This window comes from Colius striatus, chromosome 10 (assembly GCF_028858725.1).
Source record: "Colius striatus isolate bColStr4 chromosome 10, bColStr4.1.hap1, whole genome shotgun sequence".
NCBI lineage: Eukaryota > Metazoa > Chordata > Aves > Coliiformes > Coliidae > Colius > Colius striatus.
The window spans coordinates 27,614,523-27,642,483 of NC_084768.1; the positions used below are offsets into that span (position 1 = coordinate 27,614,523).

At 38.2% G+C, this 27,961-nt stretch overlaps 2 protein-coding genes across 3 annotated transcripts in view; both read left to right on the plus strand.

Moving 5' to 3' along the window:
* The window catches only part of BEND5 (BEN domain containing 5), a 31,695-nt gene extending 8,247 nt beyond the window's left edge, over positions 1–23,448 (plus strand). Inside the window, exons 2-6 of one of the 2 annotated variants that reach the window (XM_062003575.1) lie at positions 6,166–6,299; positions 8,029–8,404; positions 14,515–14,663; positions 19,129–19,342; positions 23,255–23,448. In XM_062003575.1, coding sequence (XP_061859559.1) covers positions 6,166–6,299; positions 8,029–8,404; positions 14,515–14,663; positions 19,129–19,342; positions 23,255–23,415 — 1,034 coding nt within the window. In that variant the 3' untranslated portion in view covers positions 23,416–23,448. The remainder of the gene's footprint in view (positions 1–6,165; positions 6,300–8,028; positions 8,405–14,514; positions 14,664–19,128; positions 19,343–23,254) is intronic. The other variant, XM_062003576.1, reaches the window with a different exon arrangement.
* The window catches only part of AGBL4 (AGBL carboxypeptidase 4), a 907,448-nt gene that overhangs the window by 554,680 nt on the left and 324,807 nt on the right, over positions 1–27,961 (plus strand). The gene's annotated exons all lie outside the window — the stretch shown is intronic.

Genomic DNA, 27,961 nt, shown 5'->3' on the forward strand with positions numbered 1-27,961 from the left:
GGCATTTTTACTTTCTAGGGAAGTGCTGCAGGACTACTTAGGTTGACAATTTTGGGGAGTGATACTAGCCCAGATGATGGCAACTTTCAGCTCTACCTTTTCTCACTTTAAATTTGTTTTCAGCTTCCCTTTCTGACATCCTTAGCAGAAATCTTTTTCAGCTTATGCCTAAGGTGGCCTAACGTGTTTTCTTACCATTTTTATCCATTTCTCTTGATTTTTTTTTAGAGTGGAGAGAGGGAATAATCTTTTCTGTCATTCCCCAGCCAAAGTCTTGCTGTGTCTTAAACTTTTATCTGCTTGGTTGATTACATCCAGCATTACCTTTCTGTCTAACTATTTCATGTAGTGTTTTATTTTTTCCTGTATTTATTTCTGTAATCCTGTTTTTCTTTCTCATTGCAACAAAGATCTCTAGACTACAAAAAAAAAAAAATCAACCCCAGAAGGCAAAACAATGTAGTAAATTATGCTATCCAAATCCTGAATTGACTCTACTAGCACCCAGCTAACCCCTCTTTTGCACAGGCCCCCTCCTTTTAGGTGCATTTATCTTGTGTTGTCTGTTATTACTGTCATTCTGAATTTCTTCTTCTTTGGTACTGGTCTTAGTGTACTACTAGCTCAAAAAGCTTTTATATGAGACAAGGCTTTCTTTCTTCATATCCTGAGTATGTTCTGAGCCTGCAGATTTGTTACATTTTCTGAAATCTCTGTTGTTCTTCCTGTTAAAGTCATCCTTTAATGTTAATTAGCTAAGAACGTAATTTAAAATTATTTGTTTCCAGTTTCAAATAAACTAGGTGACTATTTTTTCCCTTTTCCCTTTTTCTTTCCCTTGCACTATCATGCTGTTTCCCTTCTCAGTCTCACCAATATTGATTGTTGTTTATTTGTGTTTATGTGGCACTTAAGAGTCCATGCCTTGTTGTGTATGTGTGTATTTGCTTTTAAGCACCAAATATACCTTTGGTTGTGAGATTTTTGCTTTGGTTCTTAAATGTTTTTTACTTGATGAGCTGTAACTGATGCACAACCTGCTGAAGCAGGTGATGTTATCTACTCTGTAGAAGCAACCTGGCTAAATCAGTAGCAGAGGGTTCAGTGCAGCAGTATGTGGGGAATCTTGTACAGGTGTTGGCCATATGTGTTGGGTACATGCCTGGAAATGGGAAGGGCAATGGTAAAGCTTTTCATCTGTCAGTATATCATTTTTCACAAGGGGTGGAATTTTTCGAAGGCTTAGGGGAAGGACAAATTTTGCTCAAGGTTCTTTGTTTTATTACTGTAAGATTTATATCATTGCCAAGCCCCTTATTTGGCCTGATCCCAGATCTGCCATCCCTCATCTATTTGGAGTCCAGAGTTCTCTTCCTCTGTTTTTCCAGCTTTTACTCCAAAGTTGAACTATTTTTTTGAGAGATTAGGTTGTTTAGTTCTTACTTATAAATTGAAAAGTAAGGGATGTTTTAAGGAGACTTGTAGATTTCCATAGTTTCATTCTACATCCCATGACAAGGTTTTCAATTTTGGAGCACTAATCTATTTGTACTTGAGTTTAACCAACTCACCTCCTCCCTGTTGAAAGTCACTTTGTCTGCTTGAGTTGACTGCTACACTAGACTTAAAGCTGTTACCTTTTGGCCTGGATCCACCTCACACCTGTCCTGATACTGAAAGGAAGGCCTGACCGAGGAAAACATTCCAGGAACAGTTTATCCTTTGCTAATTGATACAGATTCTCTAATGCAGGATTGCTTTTTTGGCTTTTCTTATAGCACTGCTGAGGCCAAATGTCTTCCCAACCACTCTGAAATTTCTCAACAGTTCACTTTCTTCTTGCTGCCCAAACAGCTTTGGTAAGGGGCCATATGGGGAGAGACATGCACTGGCTCTTGAGCCCCATGCTTCAGTACCTTGTGGAGTCAGTCAGCTGGTGAGGTCTCTCCAAGCCTGATCTTTCCCTGGAGTACAGTTATTCCAGTGTGCTTTATTCTGTATATCAAATCACAGAATACCATGTGCTCTGTCTGGCATTATGGTTAATGTCATGGTTTTGACTTAGTCAGCAACAAGCACCACTCAACTGCTTGCCCACTCCTCCCTGCCGTGGTGGGATGGGGAAGAGAAAATGTAACCAAGGGCCTCCTGCATTGAAACAAGGACGGGGAGAGATCACTCACTGATCATGGTGACAGCAAAACAGGCTTAACTTGGGGAAGAAAACAAAATCAATTTAATCCATCATCAATTAAAATTCACTTTCCACGGGCTTCAGCTCCTTATGAACTGCCCCACTGTGAGTCCCTTCTGTGAGTTACAGTCTTTCAGAAGAAGACTACTCCAGCATGAGCTTCCCAAAGAGCTGTGGCCTTCTTCAGGTGCCATTAGCTTCTCTGGCATGGGCTGCGGTGGATCTCAGCTCCACCATTACTCTCCATGGGTTGCAGGTGGACAGCTGCTGTCTCACCACAAGATGCAGGGGAGGTTTCTGCTCTGATACACCTCCTTCCCTCCATCTTCAGTGACCTTGGGATCTGCATGGTGGGTTGTCTCATCCCACTTCCTCTTCGGCTCCACATTTCCCCTTCTTAAGTAGTGGTTGCAAAGGTGCCCAATTGGCCCAGCCTTGGCCAGAGGTGGGTTCAACTTGAAACCAGAGGAGCTTTGAGCAGCTGCTTACAGGGGTCACCACTGCAGCTCCTTCTCTGCTACTAAAAAAAATCATTGCACACAGGCTTTTTTTCCTGATTTACATGTGTCTTACAGAATGTCCCTTTTTAAAGGAGAGAGAATCGATGCTGTCCATTCTTGTATCATGCTTCTACTCTGTGTAGTTAGAAGTACCTAATTAGGTGGGTTAAATGTCAGTTCTCCGTAGCTGGCAACACTGCACCACTTATTCTGCATATAGGAAAAACAACAGACAGAACTTCATGACAATCTGACCACGGCCACCTAAGAGAAGGGATAATTTTTAACTTGTAGCAAGGTTTAAATAACTGAGGAGAAAGTCCAGACAAATGACTCAGGTTATTACGAAAGGAGACTCTGAGCTACAACATTTCTAGGATTGCCCTTCTCTCTTTTAGCATGTTCTGTATCTTCAGGCACTGAATTGGAGCTCATAGAATCATAGAATGGTAGGGGTTGAAAGGGACCTTTAGAGATCACCTAGTCCAAACCACTCATCCAGCTCTTTGGTCCATATCTTGGTTTTTTTCTGGCTCAAAATCATGTGTGTTTTGCTCCTTGCTGGATTCTTCTCTTGTACCTGTCTTTTGTAGGCTGGCATAACAGATGGAGAGTCCTAAGAACTGTTCTGAATGCACATGCATATTTCTCCAACCCTTCCCTTTGGTCTCCTCTCTCTCTCTCTCTCCTTCCCTCCCTTTCCCTTCCCTTCCTAAATTCCATTAATATTTACAGAACAAGGGCCAGTATTCCAGCATTAGCCTCAAATTCAGAATGAGATATTTCTGGCTTTGTCTGCAGCTAATGTAGAAGACAACAGAGGTTAGAAATACCCTTTTTTGGGAAAAAGAAAAAGGAAAACAAAAGACCTTTTCATATCCAACACAGTGGGTGGATTGTGTTAGATATCAATAAACCTACAAAGACCAGAACATATGTAAAAAAAAAAATGTGTTGTTGGAAGATAGAGGAAAAGAAAATGTTTTGCTCATTGACTAAGTTAAAGGTTTCTGAGTTTTAACTTATAAAAGCTCATTTTCACCATCGTTTCTTCAAGTTTTGTGTGGGGAGTAAAGAATTCCTGTCTTCAACTTACTGATTCACTTATGGGATAAGCAGTAAAATCAAAAAGTCAAATGAAGAGCTTCACCAAATCATGAAGGACAACTGTGTTGATATATAAAACAAACTTTCATCTTCAGTCCTCCAGTAAAGTTTTGGGAGGAAAGTGGAGAGAATGAAGAATATAGATGATTTGCATTGCTTTCTTTGACCCCAAACTAAATATTTTCTTTCATTGCTGTTTTTCAGTGCATAAAATGTGTTCTTAACCTTTATAAATTAACTTTAAAATAAACCAGCCAAAATCAAAAGATAAATATTGCTCTTCTTCCAAATTGTTTTTATTTTAATGTTGTTTTATTCATTTGAAAATATTTACTGACTTCCAGTGTGGTCTGCACACATACTTACTCCTCTGTGACCTTTGTGACTCTTTCATGAGTGTTTCAAGACTTGCTTTTCCCTGAACATGGGAAGGACGGCTTAGTGTCCACTTCCAGTTTGCATGGAGTTCTGACTACTGGTGACCTCAGCTGGTTGCCAGCAGACTTTTTTTTTAACTACATGAAGAAATTAGATTGTGTCCACCTTGTTCTGAGGCCAAGGGTTATTTTGGAGCATAGAAACTGATCTACATTCTTTAAATGTAGGAGCAGTTCATCTGCATGTTCTGGAAGATGATTTGGCAAAGCAGTGTAGAGAAGCTGGCTCTGTGAGTTCTGCTCTTCCTCTTAAGGGACTGTGAGAACATGTTTTAGCAGAGAATGCCTCAATCTATCAGATACCCCAAAATACACAGTCACTGAAAAGTTTATTTGTGGTTTGTTTTTTTTTTTCGCTCACTTTTCTGATGAACCTACTTTTTCCAGATAAATGAAAACGTAGGGGTTTATTTTTCAAAACTGAAACAGTTGGATTGCCTTTTTGTTTTACTGGGATAAGCATCCATGATGCTCTGGGGAATGGAGAATGATCTAAAACAAGCCTAGCTGTTTTTTTGTTGTTTATCTGTTTCTTTTTGCATCTGTCTTAGTATTTATTGCTACCATCTGCATTTCATTTCAGGTTGCCTAATGTCTTATTCTGCTTTCTTCGCCTATTCTCTTTACATAGCCTTGGGCTGTAATATCACCATTTGCCTAGGAGAGATCCATTTCTATCTGTAACAAAATGAATTGCATTCATCTGTGTAATTCATTTCTAATGAATGCCTTGCTCCTCATTAAACAGTGATTTACCTTTGTTTCCCTTTTCTACACTGTCAACACTAACCATTTTGCGTCCTGTGGAGAGATGCTAATTTGAGAAAGCAAAAGTCAATGCAGCTAAGCACTCACAAATGTCATCCTGGTTGGCACTTTCAAAAATATTCATGGGACACTTTGTGAAACACAATTTGCAGGTGAATAAGACAATTCAAATTGTTTTCTTATTCCTGAGCTTTCAAAGCTCAAATACATTTCTCCTTGTCAATATCTTGAACAGGTAGCCAAGCTTGTGAATCTTTTAAGACCTTGTCTGCTAGGAATATTGTGGATTACAGTCCCATTTAGGGAGACTTACTCTTGCTACCCTGTCCCCTCTGCACCTTTTCAGGAGTATTAAAATATTTCAAACTCACTTGCAGAATAATGTTCTGAAGTAATTAATTTTGAGATCTGGTAGAAGGTTTTGGACTTGAACATATGATAATTTGATTTTTTTCAAGATTCAAAGATTAATATAAGCATTTAATGGCTCTGTATATCTAAAGGAAAAGGATTAGTATCATTAACTAATGCAATAGGGGTTGTATGTTAACTGTGTTAAGAGATTTGTTCCGTATGCAACTTTTTTGTAATGGCCTTTCAACCTGTCCTGCTACATCCCCTTTTCCAGCCCTGCACTTTGCACAACAGTAGACTTGGCTGTGTGTGCAAATAGATCTGTACTGCTGACAGGTGATGGTTAGAATATAGGATTAATTACCAAGTTTATTTTCACTGTTTCACTAGGCGGAGTTTGAACTGCAGCAACAGACTATGGGTATAAAAATACTGTTGGTGAACATAATTTAAAGCAATATAGGTAGTTTTTAGGAAGTTGTTTTATTTACAGGATCTTGAACTCTTAGGGATAGTACAAGCAACTCATTGACATTTTGATCACTCACATGAATTTAACTTGGCATTTTACAGTATTTATTCTTGTGTTTGGCCAGATTTATCCCCTGCTGAAACTCTAGAATTGTCAGTGGGCATCAGTTGAGTTACCCTGTGGATTAATTTGATTAAAATATTGTGAGGGGATTGTAGCATGGGACGTTTGTTTTTTTTTTTTTTTTAAACTGATGTTGCATAAGTCATGTAGTATTTGGAACTAAGAACATTGATTAATGTAACAAAATTTTATTTTTAATATACATTTTAGAGGACAAAACTGACCTTGAGAACAGTGTGATGCAGAAGAAAATTAAAATCCCCAAACTCTCTCTCAATCACATAGAAGAAGCTGGGGAGGTTACAGATTATGGGGAAGAAGATGTGGAGCTTAGACACAGTAAGGTACTGAAGTCTTTTTTTTCTCCCCCCCTCCTTTTTTTTCTTCTTTCTTTTTTTTCCTTTTTCTTTTTTTTTTTCATTTTTTTGAAGTGCTTGGGGCATATACAGACATCATAGATTAAGAATTCCAGGCCTGCTTTTGATCCCCTTAGAAAACACCGTGTTTGGTGAAGTTGGGTCAAATTATATATGGGGGGTGGGGTTATGGGTTTCCAAAACCTGATTTATGTGCAATCGGACATTTTCCTGTTTATACTGTCTGCACAGTTTAATTACCATTTGAGATTTTTAGAATAATGTTCTCCCACTTTGGCCCAGAATGCTTTAAAAGTCACCAGTTAGATGAACGTTGAGCAGCTGTTCTCGGCACCACTTGTGACCTATCGCACGCTGCTTGTTTGCAATTGGAAGGGATGCTCTGAGACTTCCCAACAGCAGCAGTGGGTGAGAAGGCAAATTGACAGGACTGTATCCCTCCATTATAACTGCCAGTTGCCTTTTTTTAGGTCCAGATGCCAGAAACCCACTATGTAAATAAATGTATTTCTTTTTCTATATCAAGTGATTTCTTTAAAAGTCTGCCAGCCTTCAGAGTAAAATACCGCTCTGTGGCTTCATGTGTTTTGCAGCTGCAGGAATGACACTACTGCATTTCTTTATAGTGGGCCAGCATTTTTTTTTTTTTTTTTTTTTTTTTTTTGGTAATTTTTTTACTTTTTTTCTTTTGAGAACATACATGGAGCAGGCATAGCATCAAATAATCTCATTTTCTGCCACATTACTCATGGATATTGTGGTATGGGAATTGATAGCGTCAGCTTCTTGTCTCAAACCTACGAGCTACGTTTGCTTTCCTTGCAGTTGCTTGGAAGTTCAAATGCTTTTTCCATATTTGGCCAATAAAACTTAATGACTTTTACCCCTGCTGTCACATTTTTAATACCACTATCCAGGCCCTAGAAAAGAGGTGTGTTTTAATTTGTAGGGTTTGTGCAGATGGCTGAAAGGAAATTTCTACTGAGAGTTCAAAGGACATGAAGCCTCTGCAATGCAGTACTAATATAGAGGGAACAAGTTGAAGAGGGAGATGAGGCTGGATGATTTATTCTGTCTCCAACTTTTGTGTTTTCAGTTCCCTTTCAGTGTTTTCTACTGCTGTTAACTCAGTCATTTGCATCAGGCAAATGGGTGAATGTGCTAGAAGAATACTCAGAGAACGTTTTGTCTCCCAAAGTGTGGGAAGGACAACCCTCTGTTCAGAAAACAGCTTTGTATACTATGTTGCTTTCATCTCTGGTATCTTACAGGTGACAAATGTAGCACGTAGTTGCTTCTTTCTCTTACCAGAAAATCAGTTGCTGTCGAAAATCTAAATGTAAGGGCTAAACTTTAAAGGAAAAGCAATCCAGAGCTACTTTTTAAAAAAAGAAATTAGTTGTCTTTATAGATGTAATCAAGTGACCCAAATACATGGATCTGGCAAGTGTTGCACAAATGCAGAAAGGCTTTCAACTGCCTCATAAGATTTTATATGCATTTAGCTGAATTAGGTGTGTATGATAGTTGTGATGTATGTTCAGAAGAATCTGTTAGGCAGATACTTTTGCAGGCAGACTTTGTCATGCTTTTTTAGGAAAACAAGAACGTTAACACACCTAGAGTCTGTAGAATTTTAATTTTCTTGCATCTTACTGCTCTTCTAATTTTTTTTTTTTTTTATTGTAATGCACAGAGACAAGATGGGAGGAAACAAAGTGAAGGTACACACAAAAGCATTGAAGCAGTTGTTGCTCGCCTTGAAAAACAGAATGGGATGAGTCTCAGTAATACTTCCAGCCCTGAGGAGGCTTTTATGGAGACTTCGGAAGCCATGAACAACATGGACGATGCTGTAGTTCCTCGGATCCTCTATGAAGAATTACTGAGGAGTTACCAACAGCAACAAGAAGAAATGAGGCACATTCAGCAGGAGCTTGAGAGAACGCGGAGACAGCTCGTGCAACAGGCAAAGAAGCTAAAGGAGTATGGGGCACTCGTGTCAGAAATGAAAGAGCTCAGAGACTTGAACAGGAGACTCCAGGATGTACTGCTTCTAAGACTAGGTAGTGGTAAGTGCCGGACTTAAATGGGACTAGTTTTAATGAATTTTGCAAGTGTGATCAATAGTAATGGAAACGTATTTGAAGAATAGCAGTGGTTGTTAAACTGGACATTGAATGTTAAAAGGGTTTTCCACTGTGGCTGTACAATATGTGTTGAATTTGTATGCTATGTACGTCTGGGGTTTTCTTTAATGATAGTAGAGGTCTTTGTGCTGGTATGGTTGAATCAGAGTTCCATTTTAAGCAGCTGTATTTTAAAGAGTCTCTGACCTTCCAGTATATGCTGAAAAAGATAATAAAGCATCATCTGCAAAATACACCAATATGTTCCAGTTTAAGAAGAAAAAAAAATGAAGAGGAAAAAAAAAAAGGCAGTAGAATGACTATTTGGGCTAAAACTATTTTATTCTTTCCAGTTAGGGATTTTGGTCATTGTTATGTAAGTGACTGTGTTGTCTTCAGTTTCCTGCCCTCTCTTCCCCTGAGAAGCTCATTAGAATGTGATATATTCCTGAACTTCTTAGCAGTGGCTTTAAACAGCCATGCTATTTGAAAAAATAATGGATTGTTAAAGACTAATGAGAAAAAAACTTTTTATATTAGTGTCCCATTTATCAACAATTGTTACAAAATGCAGGTTTGTGTAATTTGGATTTAAACTTTACATATCTCGAGTCAATTGCTCATTTGCTTTGGTTTATAACAATTATTTAACCGTTATGTTGGAATAAATGGGAAAAAAAAAAGACAAAATAAAAAGTTCATCCTTTTCATTGAAGATGGTACCCTTGGAATACCTTCAGATATTTTACTAATTTTATATTTATTTACTATTAGAATGTGGTACTGCTGTGTTGAAGATTTGCTTGGTGACTGAAACTTGGTTAAAATTTGTGCATCCAAACTTTAGCATGCTGTTTCTCATGTCTGCCTTTGTGTATCTGGAAAGTTAATTTTGCATGTAATTTGGATATTGGCTCTTCTACTTGACTTGAAGGAGTGCATGCAATTTGCATGTGGGTCTGAGTTATATTCACATACAAACCTGAAGCTGAGTGAGCATGTGCCTGTGCTGTAGCATGTGTTAAGGTGTGCCTGCAGGTTTGGAGCCAGGTTCTCCAAGTAGCATCTGATGATTTAAATTGGGTGTTTGATTGTGAATGCTCATCGTTGTTACACTGTGCATAATTAAAATGTCATTACTTATTATAAACATTCTAGTTAACTTTTTTAATAAAACTAAATAGGCAAGGTTTCCACAGCCTGAAAAACATGATGTGGTTGGCAGTAGATTCCACTGAGCTTTCTAAAAATTTCCTTGGATGGAAAGATGTTTCTTCATCTGAAAGTAGTTAACTGGGATTTATGTGAATGGAGCACCAGCCAGATGTTAGCAAGCAATGGGGCTGAACAACGTAAAATACCGATTTAGTTGGTAGACTTGACAGCAATTTGAGTGGTGAGACCAGCAGTGAAATGAAGACAGCTTCTGAATTCTTTCTCCTTTCATTCACTTTAAGAATGCATTTTTTACTTGAGCCCAATCAGGAAAGCTTGGAAGAAAAAGAAAAAAAAAATAATAAAAGAACCAAACCCCACAACCCCTTGGAAAAAATGCTGTATCTTCTCTAAATACTGGTCTTGAATTTCCGTCGTGTCAGTCTGGCACCTGCTTTACAACTGAAAATAAATCTTGATTACATGGAAGACAATTTCATTTACTCACATACCTGGACAAATATGAATTATAGTTAACTTGCAAAAAAAAGTCCCTTGTTACTTGTATGGAGTGTTTAACAGATGCTAAAGGTAGAATTTGCCCTTTGGGCTGTCCCCTTCACAGGGTGTGTGCTTCCGAAGAATTAGTGTATTAACTGCTGATAACTATTACCTTTCCTTGTAGCCTCATTCGCAGGAGAGAAACAACCAGATTCTAGAAAGATCAGTACAAAATTTATGAATGGTTAGAAAGGGAGACATCTTCAGCAAATTATAAATTTGAGAGTCTGACGACAGGGTGAAAAAGTGCTGATTTTAATCAAGAAATAGATATGTAAAGACTTCTTTAGTCTTTCCTACTTTTCCAGCGTATAAATGAGGTGTGTTCAGATATGAGAACAGTCTGAGAAAATTGTGAGAGGAAATAGATTACATCCCGAGCTCATCTTCAGTTGTTGCAGCAATCTCTTGAACCTGGAGTTTCAAATTACATGTAATTTATGTCACGCTGCACTTCTAGCAGGCTGGACTTAATGCAAACTAATTGCATTTCTGTTTCACCTTAGAGACTTCTGATTTCTTTGCATGAGATGACAGCTGTTTTGTGCTGATGAATTGCAGCTGTGGGAAACGCGTGCCTGTTGCCATTTTAAACTTGCAGATCAAATATAGAGCAGCCTCTTGAGCTAACACTCTGTCAAGTATTCAGTCTCCTAATGTCCCATCAATATGTTGATTTCAGTGAGCAGCTAGAAGTCAATGTATTCTGCTTTAGACCTAATCTTCCGTCTTTGCTACTAAACTTGAGCCACTCTTGTGGGAAGGGCAAGGTTTAAAATCATCCACATGGTGACACTGCCCCTTGAGAGCTTTGAAAGCAGATGTGGCAGATGGTGGTATTGAAGCCAGTACTGGTCCAGGAGGATATACTGACACATCTTTAGGATTTTGATAACACTGCTGGCCAACAGATCCCTTCCTGGAGGAGGTAGGCATCTGACCAGGACTCTGGGAACCAAAGCACTAGGGGAATGCAATGACTGTCATGGGAGAGGCTACGATAGTCTTCATCTGAGCCCCTGCAGGAATATGTGCAGCTAAAGCCTACTTTGGAATCAGGAAGTCCTGCGATCATAGGCCTTTGCAATTTAGCTTTCTTCTGTTGCACCTGAAAACACACTAACTTACTCTGTTTTTCTCAACAGAGAGTGAAGGGATTTAGAGAATTAGATCACTGATTCTTCCCTGTAGGCCTAAATTTAAATATTCCTTGGATTGCTTAGAAAAAAACCCATTGTTTCCGGGTAAGATAAGTGCCATTTACTGTGGTTGTATATGCCCAGTAGTGATGCTGGATCAGGGATAGTGTTCACTTCTTGATACACACTGAATTTTCATGTTGTATTGCTAAAGAATTAGTGTTTCTGTAAAGTCAGAGAATATATTCACATTCATAAACGTTCATTCACCAATTCACACTCAGCCTCCCAAGTGGGTTTGTTCAGTTGCAGTTTTATGTCAGTGATTCAGGTTACAGTGTCTTGGGACTGACGCCCGACTAGGGAGAACAAAATGACACTTGTGTCATACCACATGTAGGGAATTATAATTCAGATTTTCTAGATTTGTTTCATTCTGGATGTAAAAAAAGTCCAAGGTTTCTATCAAGCATGAGTACAGGAAGTACCGTGCATACAATATTATCCCTTCTGAGACTCCTGTTGTTTTCATTCAAATTCTGGTAGACCATGTGGAAAAACAGCTTAGTGCTTTAGCAGTTAATTTTTTGGGGGCTTAATTACCGTTTTTTTTATTAGTGTGTAGCCTAAGATGTATTTTTGAGGAAAACAGGTGATGAAGGGAAGTTGCCTACTTGTTCATCGTGCATTTGAAGTTGCTGGCCTCTCAGGTATTATGGAAATATCTGGACATATTTCCTCCATATGGAAATATGGAGGAGAAAGATTTTTACAATAAAACATTTCTTTTCTTTTTGCATTCTGAAGAATTGTCCTTTTATTTTTGAGGATCCTTATTACATAAGCACTGTCATTGCATTGTATGCAACCTTTAGTTGCATACATTTTTGTACATCCTATTGTGATCTTTCAAAGATGCAGAGCAGGAGAGCCACAGAGAGAAAAATTTTAGAGTGTGGTATATTGGGCACAGAACTCTGCTCAGCAGTAAGGCAATAATGCAAGTTACTGTCTAGTTGACAACATGCCAGGCTGAAAATGCAATCTCTAATCTCTAGGAGTGGGTGAAAGTAGCTGTGAAGATTACCTAGTTAGAAGTAGATTTCTGTTTAAGGAAAAGAACAGTAGAATATAAAAGGACATTTTAAAGGCTTTCTGTTGGTGACTTCCATGCAAACAGTAAAGCATGAATTGCAATAGAGTTTTTTTTTTCTGTCCTCTTAGAGCTATGGTTATTGTGGGCTTTAATCAGCTGTTTTTCTTGGGGAACCCTGGAAACTCAACGCCAGCTGTGTTCAATGTATGACTATATATAAAAAAAAAATCATACAAGACTTCTAAATAGCAACTAGTGAAAGTGTTTAAACCAAGATAAACACTTTTAGACAAAAGGTGGATGTACTGAGGTGTCTTCCTCAAAGTTACTTTCAAAGTGTAAGAAAACTCAAAATAGTGCTCTGTTGAAGAATGTGTTCTGAACGTTAACAGCAAAAAGATCCGTTCTGAAGTTCACACTGTCAGTTACATCTGCTACATCTGCCTGTTCAGATGTGCCTACACTGAGATGTTGTGCAGGCTTTGAGTGATTTCATTGGTCAAGCTCTTTCCCCCAGTCTGAATTGGTTTTGTAGATTCAAGTTTAGAAAGTTTCATTTGCCTTGGCCATACCATTGTATATGCGTAATAGTGGAAGGTACTTATCAAGATGGTTATGAAATTATAATGCAAATGATATGGGCTTTGTGAATTTTCCATTTATGCCATGCATTGCATTTGGCTCTTAAGACACTCTTGTTATTGGCACTGCAGTATAGAGTTGCCTGAGTTGCCGAGACAACTTGTAGTTGTTACTGTCAGGTGGCAGTCAGCCGAGAACATTTAGCTGTGTAGGTGTAGAGTAAGCTATAGGGTAAGTGTCAAATGCTGACAATGGAGGAAATGCTGGTGTTGCTGTATGATAACCTCTAAACAAAACTACACAAAGTAGGAGAAAGGATTGCTTTGCTTGTTCCAGGTACAGGAACTATTTAAGAAGCATGGCTCAAGGTGTGAGTTCTGATGCCAGATTAACTTGCAGAGTTAGATCAATTCAGGGCTTGGTCTATGTGCACAAACACCATGGAGGGATGCTGGACTGTGACGGTGACCTGATCATTATTGTTTGTTCAAGATGTCAAGACTGGGCTACAGAGTTCTTGGAAGTGACTGATTACTGTGGTGTCCAGGGTCTAAGCTGGCAACCCTGCTGTGTTAGCAAACCACCATCTCTGCGCGGAACTTCAGTGACTGCTGGAGCTTCTCATGATCTTAGAGCCAGACATCAAGAGCGAATGATAGGCTTGAGGCCACAGCCTGTTCCTAGACTTCTGGTGTAATCGCTGCAATGAATGGAATAATGGAATACAGTTCACAAATTATTTTATTTTGTTCTTCTGTCTTTTTAGGAACACTATAAATTTGATCTGGAAAAGAAAAGTTGATGACTGACAAAATAGTCATCCTCCTTTGAAGCCTCAAACATATGCTTAGTAGTATTCTCTTGTTTAATCTGTGCTTGATTTTTTTTTTATTGCATTAAAAATAAAAATCAGTGTGTTGGATGGATTGGACAATCAAAGTTCTAATTTATGTGGGGTTTTTTTTAACCTTGGATACTCTTTCTGTGCATGATACTTCAGCATAAGTAGCCTAAGCCTGTTTCCTTGATAGCATTTCTGTAGATCCTCACCATTTTTAATATATCTTTGTCATATTTAAAGAGATTTTTAATTTCTATAAAATTTTTTGTTCTATATGGATAATTTATGTAATTATCACAGTAAACTATACAGATTCTACACAACTAATTAGTAATTCTTATTTAAAGAACTACTATGTTGCTGTTGGTTTATAATTTCAGTGTCATTTTAACACAATTTCCGTAGTGTGCATTGAAGCAATCTTACCTGTATCTGTAATTGTCCCTATGCTTTAAGAGTGATAGTAAACATTTAGAATTAAACATTTTAATGTTTATAAAGCAGAGTTATTTATCCTGCTTTTATTTATTGACATTGCAAAGTAGGATTTTGGTTTGGACTCTTTCTAACTTTAATATGAACGTGACTAATGTGTTATTTTATGCTAACCATGGGTGATGAAGTGATTGATTTCATGTTCTCTGGGATAGCAGACAGCTCTCTTCTCTTAACTGTCTAGGACCGACCATTGAGCTTGAAAAAGTAAAACCAGAATCAATTGAGCCTGAACCTGAGGTACAGAAGACCTTCAGTGAGGAAGCAAATACTTCAACGTACTATCCTGCCCCTGTTCCAGTAATGGACAAGTATATTCTCGAGAATGGAAAGGTATTTTAAGTTAAATATAGCATGAATAATTTGTAAATGTCCATCAGGTGATTTTCTTGTGGAATTTTCGTGATCTCAGGGGTTTTACATGGTGGCGGCTTCTACAGATTTCCTTAGTTTTCGTAAAGGTATAATTATACTGAGGAAAATGATGAAGTTACACAAATATGAACAGCATAGAAAATTATCCTCGGTGATGAGAGCACTGAATGCTGCACAACACAAGAAATATAACTGTTAAATATGCATGCACAAGCAAATTGGCATAGACTTCCATTGGTGACATAAATAAGTCCACTGAGTATAGACTAAAGTCAGTAATTATAACATTATAAAGCTACATTAGTCTATCTAACAAATACTTTTTCTTAAAAGGTCTTGAATGTTTTTAATGTGCTGTAGTCATGTTGCAGAGAAGCCTTCATGTTTTGGTTGAAGTCCAGTAAGCAATTATGAACCCTGGAATGAAAATGAGCTCCCTTGAATTTGATAGGAGTGTTGCCACTGAACTGAGCTGATGTAGAGCTACTTTCCAGATACTTTCATAAAGTAGGTGAAATACCATTTAGCTACAGTTAGCCAGAACCTGACTGATGGGTTTTCAGACTTTAGCATGTTTGGTACATGATCTGCTCATCTACAGAGGCCTGCTTTTATAGCTGTTGCCCTTATCGTTAAATCAACATTCTATTTCTTCTACAAAACTATGTGTCCTTCAGAATTGCCTATGCAGATCCCCTTTCTTAGGATATGTATGCATTTGGTACCATAATCTCAGAACCTTTAAGATGGAAACATTCATTTCAGCTTTGGCATGCAGCAGAATTACTAGATGGAATAGCATGAAATATTACATTTTCAGCTTTGTGTTATAAGATTGACTGCACAAGTGTCTGTCATTCTTGAAGATGAATTCGACATAATTGTTGAGGACAAAATGTATGTGAAAAATAGTATAATCTTTTCAGTTTGACAGGTAGTGGTTCGGATAGCTTTGCTTGCCTAATACACTTAACATATGTCATTTGCTTGTATATTTTGCCTATATTTGTGCAATGAAAACTTAGCATATATTACTGTGAGAGTTTGGTTTATCTGTGTTTTTTTCCATTTAAGGTCTGTGGGATAGGACATGTACTTGAGTATTTATATGCAGCTTTTCCTACACCTTGATTTCATCTGCCAGCTTCTTGGCACTTCTGTTGCTGAGTTTTCTCTGTCTCTACAGATGTTAATATCTCTTTAACTTTCTTCTTCTACTTTTGTGGTTTTTTTCTTTTAAATTTACCTATTTACTGGGGCTTCAGCCAGCTCAGATACCAGAAATGTGAACTAATATTGTATTTAGAGTGTTGAAGGGTGTTTTTTTCAGTTTTCCTTATTTATGTCTTTTTTCATTATTCCTTTATTGACATGCACCACTAGAGTAGTTGAAATAGGTTTTTTAGAAATCTTGCCCTTTGTGGCATTGGATTTGATCTTAGTAGGATTCTTTCAAAGCAGATAAATCTCTCCCCTCCAGAGGGAGAACAGAGTTACTGAAAAAGAGCCTATGGCATTCATTTAAAGAAAAGAAGAAGGGGAAAAAAAGGAAGGGAAAAAAAAAACCCGAATTCATCTTCTGAGATACATTTTCGATATATTGCACATGTTAGTACAGTTACAGAGGTGAGCATAGCTTTGAATTTGGTGTTTTCTCTTGCATTGTACTTGAACGTTGATCCTGCAGTTGCTGAAATTGGGGGTAAAGTTCCTATTGATTTCATCAAGCCGAGGGTCTGGCCCATGGGGCAGCTCATCCAGCAAGAAGGAAATGGTTTCTGAATCTGGAGTACAGTTAGCTTCCCATAACTTTAGGAGTAATAGAGAAACAGTGCTGAGCCTGTTTTACAGAGAGGTAAACTGAGACATGAACAGATTAAATTCCTTGCAGTAACAGTGCTAGAAATAGAAAAAGGGAGACGTAAGATTTCTGTGTCTGTGACTGTCTGTCACGTAGTTGCTCTTACCATAGGTGTTTCATACCCGCGATAACTTTTTTAATAAATGAAGCATGAAGAGCAGATGATCGGTCTGAAACATAAAAAATACTTGCTGTAACTTGTTGCTTTCTTTTAAGTAACTTAAAGCTGATGAACAATGTAGTAGCTTAAGAGACTAAACAATCTTTAGCAAAGACAAACCCTAGTTTTGGCAGAAGGGAATCAGATTTTCGATCAAACACGGCAGCCTCTACAACTAGCTTAACATATATGTGTCCAAAATTTGGCATGTCATAACATTCATAATCTTATTTTCTCAATAACTTATACTCATTTTTACAGATAATGTTTCCAAGATCAAAATGGAAATAACTGAATTATAACTGTAACTTCTTTTCTGAGCACAGACTACTCTCTCTGATTGAAGTTGTATTACCAAATAACTAGAGAGCACCAAAACAGTGTGATTTTTTTTTTAAAGCTATTGTGAAGAGACTTGACAGCAGAGAAGGAAGGAAAAAAAAGATGTTCATGTTGTGGTCATTACTGGTTCCATTTCAAAATCTAAATATCATGCACACTTGTGAAAAGCTCCTTAGAATCCCTTTAGTGTAGAAGATTCTGGGGGAGAGGCAGCTTGCCTTATGGTTTTTATACTTTGAGGAAATTAGACTTTTCATTTGGTTTTTATAACATAGCTGGTAGCCAAACCATTCATATTTTTCTATTTAGGTTTTTAAAGAACCAGTTGCTTTTGAAGGATGCTGTAGTAATAATAAAATTTCTTTAGGTTATAGCTCTCATTACTAATTAAAGCAGGCTTCCATTTAAAGGAAAAATGATACTTGGTTGAATGCAGGCAGTAAAATTATGGGCATATAAAATTTTACAGTAGCTTTGTCCAATTTTTGTTGCATTTAATGGGGCTTATGTGATCTGTGTGGGTAACAGGCACAGTTATGTAATGCCACAAGAAAGGATTAAAAGTACAAAAATTAAGAGCAAAACAGGGCAAACAGCGTCTTCTAATAATAGTTTTGCTATAGAATTTTGTTCACAGGATTTACCTTTTTTTAATCATGAGGAGGCAGCAAGTTTTTATTGAAGTGTTAGTGTTGCAGAAAGAACCTCCATTTAATCAGATTTTATGAAACGTGAAATTTGGTTGTAACAATCCAGTTGATACATGTTTTTGGTATTTTGCACTTTTACAGATTATCTGAAGGTTGGTTCTATCTTCTTCCTTTCTAGTGTAGTGAAAGAAGTAATTAGAACAGCTAGATTACATGTTATCTTGTTATGGATGATGAGCAGTATGGGTCCAGCCAAATGAAGTTCACCTCCATGTGAACAAAGCTTTCTGTGTGCAGAGGTGGTTCAAGTGTCTGCACCATACTCTAGTAATTAGGAGATTTGACATACAAGCTACAAAGTATTCTTCATGGTTCCACACAGGGCCAGTGTCTGACTGCACTCATGTGATTTGCTGTTGCTTGATGATGTCTTGATTGTGAGGACAATCAGCTCAAGCATACCTACTGGCAGCCTAAGGATGGTACTCAGATTCTCATCCTGCATTCATCTTAAGCCTGGAGCACTAGGAATCGTGGGGCAGAGGTCCTGTGGGAGTCAACCCAGCATAGTCAGTGCCGAGCTAGACTTAATAAGCATGATGAGACTCGAGCAGCTTCCTTTTGGAGACTGTATAGTGGCTTCACACTGCATTTCCCAGTACTTGAATCATCCTACTTTACTACTTCAATGAAGTGTCTCTAGTCCCCGTTGTCTGGATGATGGAAAGTGTATGATGTTGCAACAATGGGCTATCACCTCACCACAAAACAGTATTCACCTGGATAGATGGATCATACACAATAGGCCAACTTCATGATAGAACTGGAAGTTACACAAAGCTTCCAAACTCTTGGCTTACGTGAAATTGGAGCTTCCAATGTCCCTTCTCCCATTCTAGTTACTTTAAGCAATCGGGCTGAATTTTACCAACAGAATATGACTTAGGAAGTATTTTCTTCTCTACTGCCTCCAAAATATGCTTTGGGTAAAGTCTGTTTGAGCCAAAGGGAAGCTTTCATAATAAAGACAATGTTTCATCTTGCTCCTGAATTAGGCTGGTGCAAGTGCTTGGTTTATATGCTGTGCATACCTCTGAAATTCTGGATGTGTTTACTGTTTCCTCTATCAGTGTTCTTGACCATAGTCTTTCAGGAGGTAGGCTGTGCGGGGTGGGGGAATGGGGGAGAAAGTAGAGAGTAAGAATTGAATACAAAAAGGAACTATATTATATAAGAGGTTGACTTGAACTCCCTGACCCACAGAGCTGGAGAAGTTTCAGAATTAGATAGAATGGATTTGTTCAGCCCTAATTACTGTTATTATAGTACCTAATATTAATGTCCTACAGCACTTGGATACTGTTGTGTGCTACATACCATAGATAAGTTGTTATTATTACTACCTTCTAGGTCCATCTTGGCAGTGGAATTTGGGTAGATGAGGAGAAATGGCACCAGCTGCAAGTAACACAAGGAGATTCAAAGTATACAAAAAATCTAGCGGTTATGATTTGGGGAACAGATGTTCTCAAGAACAGAAGTGTCACAGGAGTTGCAACCAAAAAAAAGAAAGATGCCGTTCCCAAGCCACCTCTCTCACCTCACAAATTAAGCATTGTCAGAGGTAGGTTATTTGAAAACTTTTGCTTCCTGCTTTGGAGTTTAACCATTAATCACTGAGTTGAAAGCTGCTTCTTTTCAGCTCATATAAAATTAACTGATTAAAATCTGTAATTCAAATTGCTATTGCATTGTGAAGTGCATACATATCCAGGAAAAGTAAAACACATTGCAATAGCTGGACACAGTGCAGGCCTTCACAGCTGAAGAGTTGTACATTGGCTTCAGTAAGGTTTCAGAAGATCATCACTTTAAACCACTTGCAGGACAGGACTCTGAGCCTGGAGAACAACACCTTGTTCTGGAATTCGTTTGTAACATAATGATTTCCTAAAATACATATGTTCTTTAACAAGCCTGAGAGTAGCTTTACCACATTCTTTCATCTAGAATATAACCAACTCTGTCATGAGGCACAGAAGCCAAATAGCTGTGACTGTAAACATACACATACCTTCAAAGGCAAGAAAGGATAGTTTTACCCTTTTAAGTGGAGAAAACGGAAATAGTAAAAAATTAATTGTTGCACTTGAATTGGAATTTGGACAGGAAGTGTAAATTGCTGACCTATCTGACAGGAAGAATTGCAATGACACTTTCAGTAACTGGAAGCCTGAGTCCACATATGTAGTACTTTGAGAGGGAGAGAGAGAGAGAGAGGGCCTTCTCCTTTATTTAAAATAAATAGTGAATTTCAGTCACTTTGTATCACCAGGCTTGTGTTTTGCATTCATTTCTGTCTCTCTTGGTATTTCAGGCTTCTTTTTAAGTCAGAACTGAGTCGATTCCTCGTGGAATACATACCGAAATTGGATTTTTAGGTTTTGGGTTCATACTAAATTGCAGTAGGGCTGAAAGAAATCTAACTATTTGATTTAGCTACATTATTCTTAATTTCCTGTTCTTAGTAGCTATGTGCTCTTAACTATGAATGCTTTAAGAGCTGTTGTAATCTGACTTGCAAGTACCATGTTTTAGAATTAAGAAATATGAATCCTCTTTGAGTGTGTGCGTGTGTCTGTGTCTGTGTTGTTTGACGAAAGGTTGGAAACTGATCTTTGTTCTGTCATCTTTCTTAGTTTGCAAGAAGTGAGTAAAAGACATGAGGATTTTTTACAAACCTACTTCAAGAATATATGTGGAAATGCAAGCTGTTCCTTGCTATATTTCTAGCTCTGGCTGGGACCTTCTTGTACAATCCTAACACATGTAGCAAAGTAAGATGTAGTGGCCACGTAAGGAATCCACTCTGTGGCTGTGGCTACCCTTGTCAGCTCCTAATAGGAAACAGAATTGGGTGCCCCGATGTGCACTCACAGGCGCTCAGTAAAAAGGGATTGATTTTCACTGGCTTGTTACAAAGAGCTTTCCAGTTTCCCTGCTGGGGGCTGTTGCTCCTGGGCACTGCTGGCAAGGTTGCTTATGTGAGAATTTCCTCTTCCATCTCCAGTCAGGGCCACTCTGTATTGCTTGAGCCATTTAAGTGATAGCTTTCTTCCAACTCCTTTTGTTTTGACCACAGTGAGTTTGGGAGTATGGTCCAATGGTACATGGTGAGAGGCAGATGAGACTATTCCCTTTCTACTTTTCCATACTTTTGCACACGCCAGCAATTCAGCTTTTCTCTATTTCTTCATTTTTTCTGTGTCTTCTGTCGTATTTTCACTTCCAGCCTCAATTCTCATTTGAATTCTACTGTTCCACACCCTGACTTTCCATCTTTCTCTCTCCAGTGTTTCTGTCACCTTGTCTTTGACTCTGTTTTTGTTAGACTCAGGACTGTACAATCTCCTCTTGAACAAATTAAAGTTCATGGCCAGTCTCATAGGTGGCAGCAGACAGACTTCCTGTATCAGTGGTATGAGAAGCATGTAACCATGATTTTCCACGTTGTTGTGTCCTTTACACTTGCGTCAATGTCAGCAGGTCTTGCCCTGTCATGCCAGAGTGTTTCCTGGAAAGCTGTAAGGGATCAAATAAGAAGTTGTTATGGAGAAGAACAGCAAAACAAACAAACAAAAGAGTAGCAAGTGGACAAGCACTGAAATGTAAGGAAGTTAGTGTTTATGTAGCCAATGATTTGGATCAGACATCACAGTAAGAAGTAAAGCTCCTGGTTAGTCTTTGAGGTTTGCTTGCATCATTGGTCCAGTCATAAATACAAAGGGAATCTGTATGCTCCTCAAAAGCCAAAGATGAAGCAGAACCCCCAAATCTCTCTTTGGAGCCCGTAAGCTAGCATCCTTATGTGACTACTAAACTACTGTTTCTGTAGCCCCTCATAGAAATGGAAGACGAAAAACTGTGATGACCATGGATGTTTCTGGGTCACATTGGCTTTTAGAGTCACAACTGATGAATGATTCTGTCAAGTGGTTCTTTGCTTGACACTGTGGCCAAACTAATCACGTAGCCTGTCTTTTACTGGAAGTTCACCTCACTGGGTGTGTCTGCAGCAGCCTGGGACTATTCCTGAAGTTGTTGTAGTACCAGCTTCTGTCCTGCAAACACACTGGATTTCTTCAGGTTCTCAGTGGTGTGCCTTTTCTTAGGTGTCACATTTCAAATCATGGTTTGCTGATGATCAGCATTTCAGCTGTCAGGCAACACGCTGACTAGTATTATTCATTTGATGTTTGATACGTCTTACAACATAAAAGTCACATAGTTTTAGATGTTCTCAGCATTCTATAGACACAGACTAAGTGATTTAAAATAGGTTTTTGAACGACAACATTAGCTCTTAATGAGTCTGATATCTCTAGCTTCTTAAAAATCCCCACTGCATAGTATGTAATAAAGAAATTATGAAAAGTATGATGCATGAGCACTGTTAAACCTTGTTAACGCAAAATAACCTTTTATAAAACTTCTGAGAAGTTTGAAAATGAACTGCAAAGCATGCATAGCACTTAATTTTCATAACTTTTTAATATGATGCATTAGAAATGTTGTAAACCATGTTAATTAAGTGATAATCTCTGTGGCTTTCTGTATATGAAGCAATAAATGGCTACTGGAAGAGATTACTATGCAAAGCAGAACAGAGTTTGTTTAACCAATCTAGGAAGCCTACACAGGAAGATACTTTACTCTGGTTATGAAAACAAAAAAAACCAAAACCTGCCTGTCACTAAGGAGTTGGCTGAGTTGCACCACCTCTGATTTCAGTAACCTCTGCAGGATTTTGGCACCAAACTGCTGGCTCTGTGAAGCCGAATTGTCTCAGTTTCATTACCCTCATTGCCTTTGCAGTTATTACTGTGGCTTGTTTTTTATATTCCAGTTAAGTTCACAAAGTGTGTTGTGCAAACATGCAAGAAAATTACTCTCACCCTGAATAATCTACTAGTAAAAGCAAAATACAGCTAGGAATGGGGCATCTGATAAAGGCACAGACAGTAATGTATGTTGAAGAGATGTAAAAAAGTAAGTTAGTTGATTAGTATCTTCTCCTACTGGTTGCTGCTTCTCTTCCTAAACATTATCATTTACTTGCTGTCTTGAAGGTGTGAAGGTAGGAGTTGACTCACTGGGAACTGTACAAAACAACAGTTCTGGTGAGACCATTCACCTGGCAAAAGACTCCCAAATCCACTGTGGTGGTGTGGGCGAATGAAAGAGTTAGGCAACACTGACCCTGTAAAAGGTTGGATTTAGCCTTGTTTCTGTATAGAAAGCCTGTTAATGTAGTCACAGCATAACGGGAAGTTGGTCATGCCAAAGATTGAAGACTGGTGAAAAATCTTGACTTTGACAGGATAACCAGTGAATCAATGAAAGCTTCTATTGTCTTGCAACAAATACACACAGTGTGTACTCAGTGTGTCTCTTGAGCAGTTAGCCCAACACAGGGCTGTGTTATTTTCTACAAATAACCTAATGACTCTTTCCTTTTCTTTTTTTTTCTCCCCAGAATGTTTGTATGATAGAATAGCACAAGAAACTGTGGATGAAACTGAAATTGCACAGAGACTCTCCAAAGTCAACAAGTACATCTGTGAAAAAATCATGGATATCAATAAATCGTGTAAAAACGAAGAAAGGAGGGAAAGTGCAAAGTACAATTTGCAATAAATTTTGGATTTTTAATAAAGTCTTAGTGTTTTACTTAAGTGTTGGGTTGTTTTGATTTGTGTGGCATTTTTGCTGATGGGAGAAGCTGACTTGAAGCGTTACTCTCTCCTATAACTGATTCTTTTCTTTTTTTTGAGCGGTTCTGTCAAAAGCCTTTCTATGGTGTAACCTGCCTTTAACTGATGTACAATATGTTGTTGAGTCCACTCACAATGAAAGGATTTTATATCCAACTAGTTGCAGTATGTTACCTGCAGTTCTGTGTACATAGGTTGTAATTCTGCAAACACCAACCCGTTGCGCCTACGTTTTGTTTTACTGGAGCTAGCGGATCTAGGCTGCAGTTAAATATCTACTCTAGAAGGAAGAACTGTACAAAATCCACTTTGCTATTGAAAAAGGGGTTTGTTGTATTTTACAAAGTGTTTTTCTGAACTGAAATTTTAACCGTTTGTTTTTATAAATCTTTGTTTTGATCTCTAACAATATATTTGGTCAAAACCACACAAAGAACGCTTCTTTTTCACTTATTACCTTGTAGATAGATCACTGGTGCTGTCAGAATTGTAAAAAAAAACCCAACCAAACAACAAAGAACCCAAAGCTGTAAGTTGTAAAATCATGGTAATTTATTTTAATAATTAATAAATCTAAAAGCAATTCTTTTTCAGGCACCAAGGTGCTTTGTAGTGTTCTGGTTATGGTACAAAGCTCTTCAGTATGTCTCTATTACTGTTCTTGAAACACTACCTGTTTAGTGTATTTGTATTTTGAAATGATTTCAAGATTGCCACGCTATGGCAGGACTGTGTATAATAGAAAATTTCGTACCATTTTGTCTGAGCCCATCCTTTAACAATGGACACTTTTAGCACAAATTTAAATGAGAAATAAAAATCATTTTCTACATTGACGTTAGACTTGCGATGCAGAGTTCCAAGGAATAATCTGTTGTCTGAATTATGCCTTATTGTCTGTAAGTGAAAGAGAACAAAGTCAAGTCTTGGTTCATGAAGAGTTTTGAGAATAAGGTTTCTAGAGATACCTTAGGCCCTGGGCTGATCGGTTTTGAGGATTCGTTCTATTAGTGATCCTAAGTTAACTTTGCACTTATTTGATGTACCCGATGTGGTTTACCGAGTGTCAGCATTTGTTTCTTCTCTGCCGCTGCAATTCTACTTCCTGGAGATTTGAAAGACTTAACCGTTCCTATCACCTTCTGTAGCACTGGTATACCCCAACGTTAAGCCTGTTTCAGTGTCCTCTAAAGCATGGATAATTTGGAAAGGAGCAATGCAAGGATTCTCTTTTAAAGGACTGGGAGGGAGGGAAAGGGAGAGGAGAAGACATGCTGGAACTGCAGTGCCTGTTTTGGAAGAGATGGAGAAAAAGACCACGTTGCCTCTTCCTGTGCGTCACGTGTGTTTAAACACTGTCTTAATTCAGGCCATAAATCTTTCTTTTAAGCTTTCTGAAGTGCAATTTCAGGATTGGCTTGTGCCAATCTGAAGTATACTGTGCTGACAAACAGGTTCACCCCACTTTTGCCGCTTGGATCCCTGCATTCCTGTCCCTTCCCTTCGTAGCGCAGATGAGTCTGATCTCACAGATTTCCAAGGTTCATTTCTTAAGGGCTGGTGCTGACACAGATGGAGCAGGGAGCACTCATAGCAAGGGATGGGGAGGGGGCTTATGTGTGTCCTGAAATTGTGTTTAACAGCCTAGCTTGTCTCTTGTTAATCTCAAAATGTTCTTAGGTGGTGTTTAATGAAGTGCATAATTGTTTATGCTCCTTAATTTGGGACGCTAAATGGCAAATTAGTGTTTGTAATGTCAGTACATGTATCCTTTATTAATTAAAAAACAAAATAGAGGTAACATTGAAGAAACAAACAGCAAGTTCCCACTTTTCAAGCTGGCTGACGGGGTTTTTTTTTAAATGGTACTAGGGCAATCCACTAATTTGAGGGAAAAGGTCCATAATTTCCTCATTTTTTTATGGCTTTAGTGTTAATGTGTTTTCATTGTAACAGAATCTTTACTGAGAAGATCATGCTGCACTTCTTGGAAGATAAGCCTATTTGAGACAACATTTTATAAAACCTGGGAAAAGCAGATTAGAATTTAATTAGAGTTAGGACTCCAGCCTGGCTCCAAAAATCAAAGATTCTGTGTCTCTCCACAAAACCAGCGTAATACTTCTAAGGCTTCTCCTTGAGAGACTTGTCCCATCAACTGTTAAGGCTGCCCATTGCTGAAGAATGTAAATGTTTTCTTTGGGGAAAGTATCTTGGAGGTCATTCACTTCTTCCTGGAGTTTCCATCGGCCCAGGTCCAGCAGACAGTTTTTAGCATAGTTCAATGGGAGTATTTGAGTGGCACAGTAAAGTTCACTTCTCTTTAAAAGGGTAGCAGGGCCGGGGGAGGGAGGCTGATACTGTGTCCTTTGGAGAGGGCAACTGACATTTAATGTGTCACCCAAAGCTTTGCTGAGTTATGGTAATGGAATAGGACATATTAAAGGTAATATTCCTCTTTATTATAACTTGAAATAAATGTTTGGAATTCTAGCTCTGCTCATAAGCACCAGTTTTGCACACTGTAGTTGTGAGGCAATGTTTGAGGGGCTTTGCAGTCGACAAGGAAGTGTGGGTGAAGAGCATCTTTACAGTCATAGTTGGTCATTACTCTTCTCTTTTCCCTCCCCATCAGCCCATATGAAGACTGTACAGGTCTTTCCCAGTGTGTCTGTTTCAAGTAGGAAAATAGGCTGCAGACATCCTGCTTTCTGGCATTGCCCAAGAAAAATAGAGACTTTAATGAGGTGTGTTTTTCTGCACTGAAATACTGATGTATAAATTAACTGTGAATTTCATTTCACTACATTGCATTGCGTTTATGGCCAGTGCTGTTCTTGTTGGTACATTAATTCTTCCGTAATTTTGCCTGCCTGTACATAATTTGCTTTGTTCATAATGCCTCTGCCGTGAATCTACAATAGGAAACTTGTGTGCGAAAACAGCGCTTACTAACTTTTTCCTATTCTGGCTTAACTTCATTCCTGTAGATCATGTGAAACGGGAGAGAATGTTGCTATAAGGTGAAGTAGGTTTTATTACACCCTGTAGAACCCCTCGTTCATCATTCTAAGGTTTGTGCAGTGCCATTGCATCATACTCTAAATCTGGATTTGTAAGTATCAGAAACCCACAGATTTAAGAGGAACTGACTTTTTGTCCTGAGAGAGCCATGCATACTGTTTACTTTTATTTTAAGGAAGGAAGAAGGAATTACATCAATAATCTGATCCTTTGTTGCCACACATTGATGCTGTAATTTGTGATATTCGTGACCTGATCCATATTAAAGCGCCTCTGGCACACTAGCGAGGAAGCAAGATTAGTGAACAAAAAGGGCTTTATTTTCTATTAATGATTTTATGAGGGAAATGAGCTGTTATATTAAAGAAAAGAATCCTACCAGAGATTTTAATACCTCAGTCAAGACGTCTAGCCACTCAATTAAAAAATGAAGGCTACTATTTGTTAGAGAGTACAAAAAAAGTTGTTAGGTTCTACTGTTGCAGAACAGGTTTGGATTTAGTGATGCTTTATGAATATGAGACTACAATACTTACTTAGGCATGTCAGAGTTGAAGTACATGGGGAAGGAACTGAAGGTTCCATTTGGTTAACTGCTGAGCATGACTCCCTGTGGGATATCACTTCTTGGCACTGTACTTTTGGTGGTGTATCTGATAGATTGATGCTACTTTGTTGTCTAAAGGATAGATTGTTGTTTGGGAAGTTTTAAGTAGCAATAAATGGAACTTTCTTTGGATGTAGTGAAGTTGTAAAGATAATTCAACTTCATACTTCCAGAATCTGTAGGCTTCAAAAAAACAAAAGCTACTTGAGGGTCATTTTTGAAAGAAAACTACTTTGGTGGAAAGCCTCAAAGGCATGAGAATGCCGTGAATAGGAAACACTCTGTATTAGCTGTAGCCTCACTGTGTGTTCACTGCATTCGTATCTCCTGAGAAACCCAAATTTGGCCAGTTTCTGAAAGGGGAAGCAAAGTTGTGTCACAGTGAGCTATACTGAGGATTATTTCAGTATTCCATTTTTGGTGTGAGAATGACCACTCTTCGTAAAGGTACAAAGATGAAAGCTGGGCTTCTTCAGAGCAAGGGGGCAGTTTTCTCATTATTCTTGAAAATAGTTGTCATTCTGTGCATGCCTTTACTCTTGGATGGATGAAGTCATAACATCAATTGCTCAGGCTTTATTGGTGTCATTTTTTTCATCGTAACAGTGTGGAACTGCGAAGTGATTCATACAACACTGGGGCAATAAAAATGTTATGAAGTGCAATCATTGCATGTTTCATGCTCAGTAGCTAATTTTTAATTTCACCATCTTGGACACTTTTTCATCCCCTCAGGCATCCTAAATAGGAAAGGAGAATCATTAGGAGTTGGAAAGCAGGAACAGTGATTTGAAAAAGAATTAATTCACTTGGCTGTTCATTTGCTTTACTTTTGCAA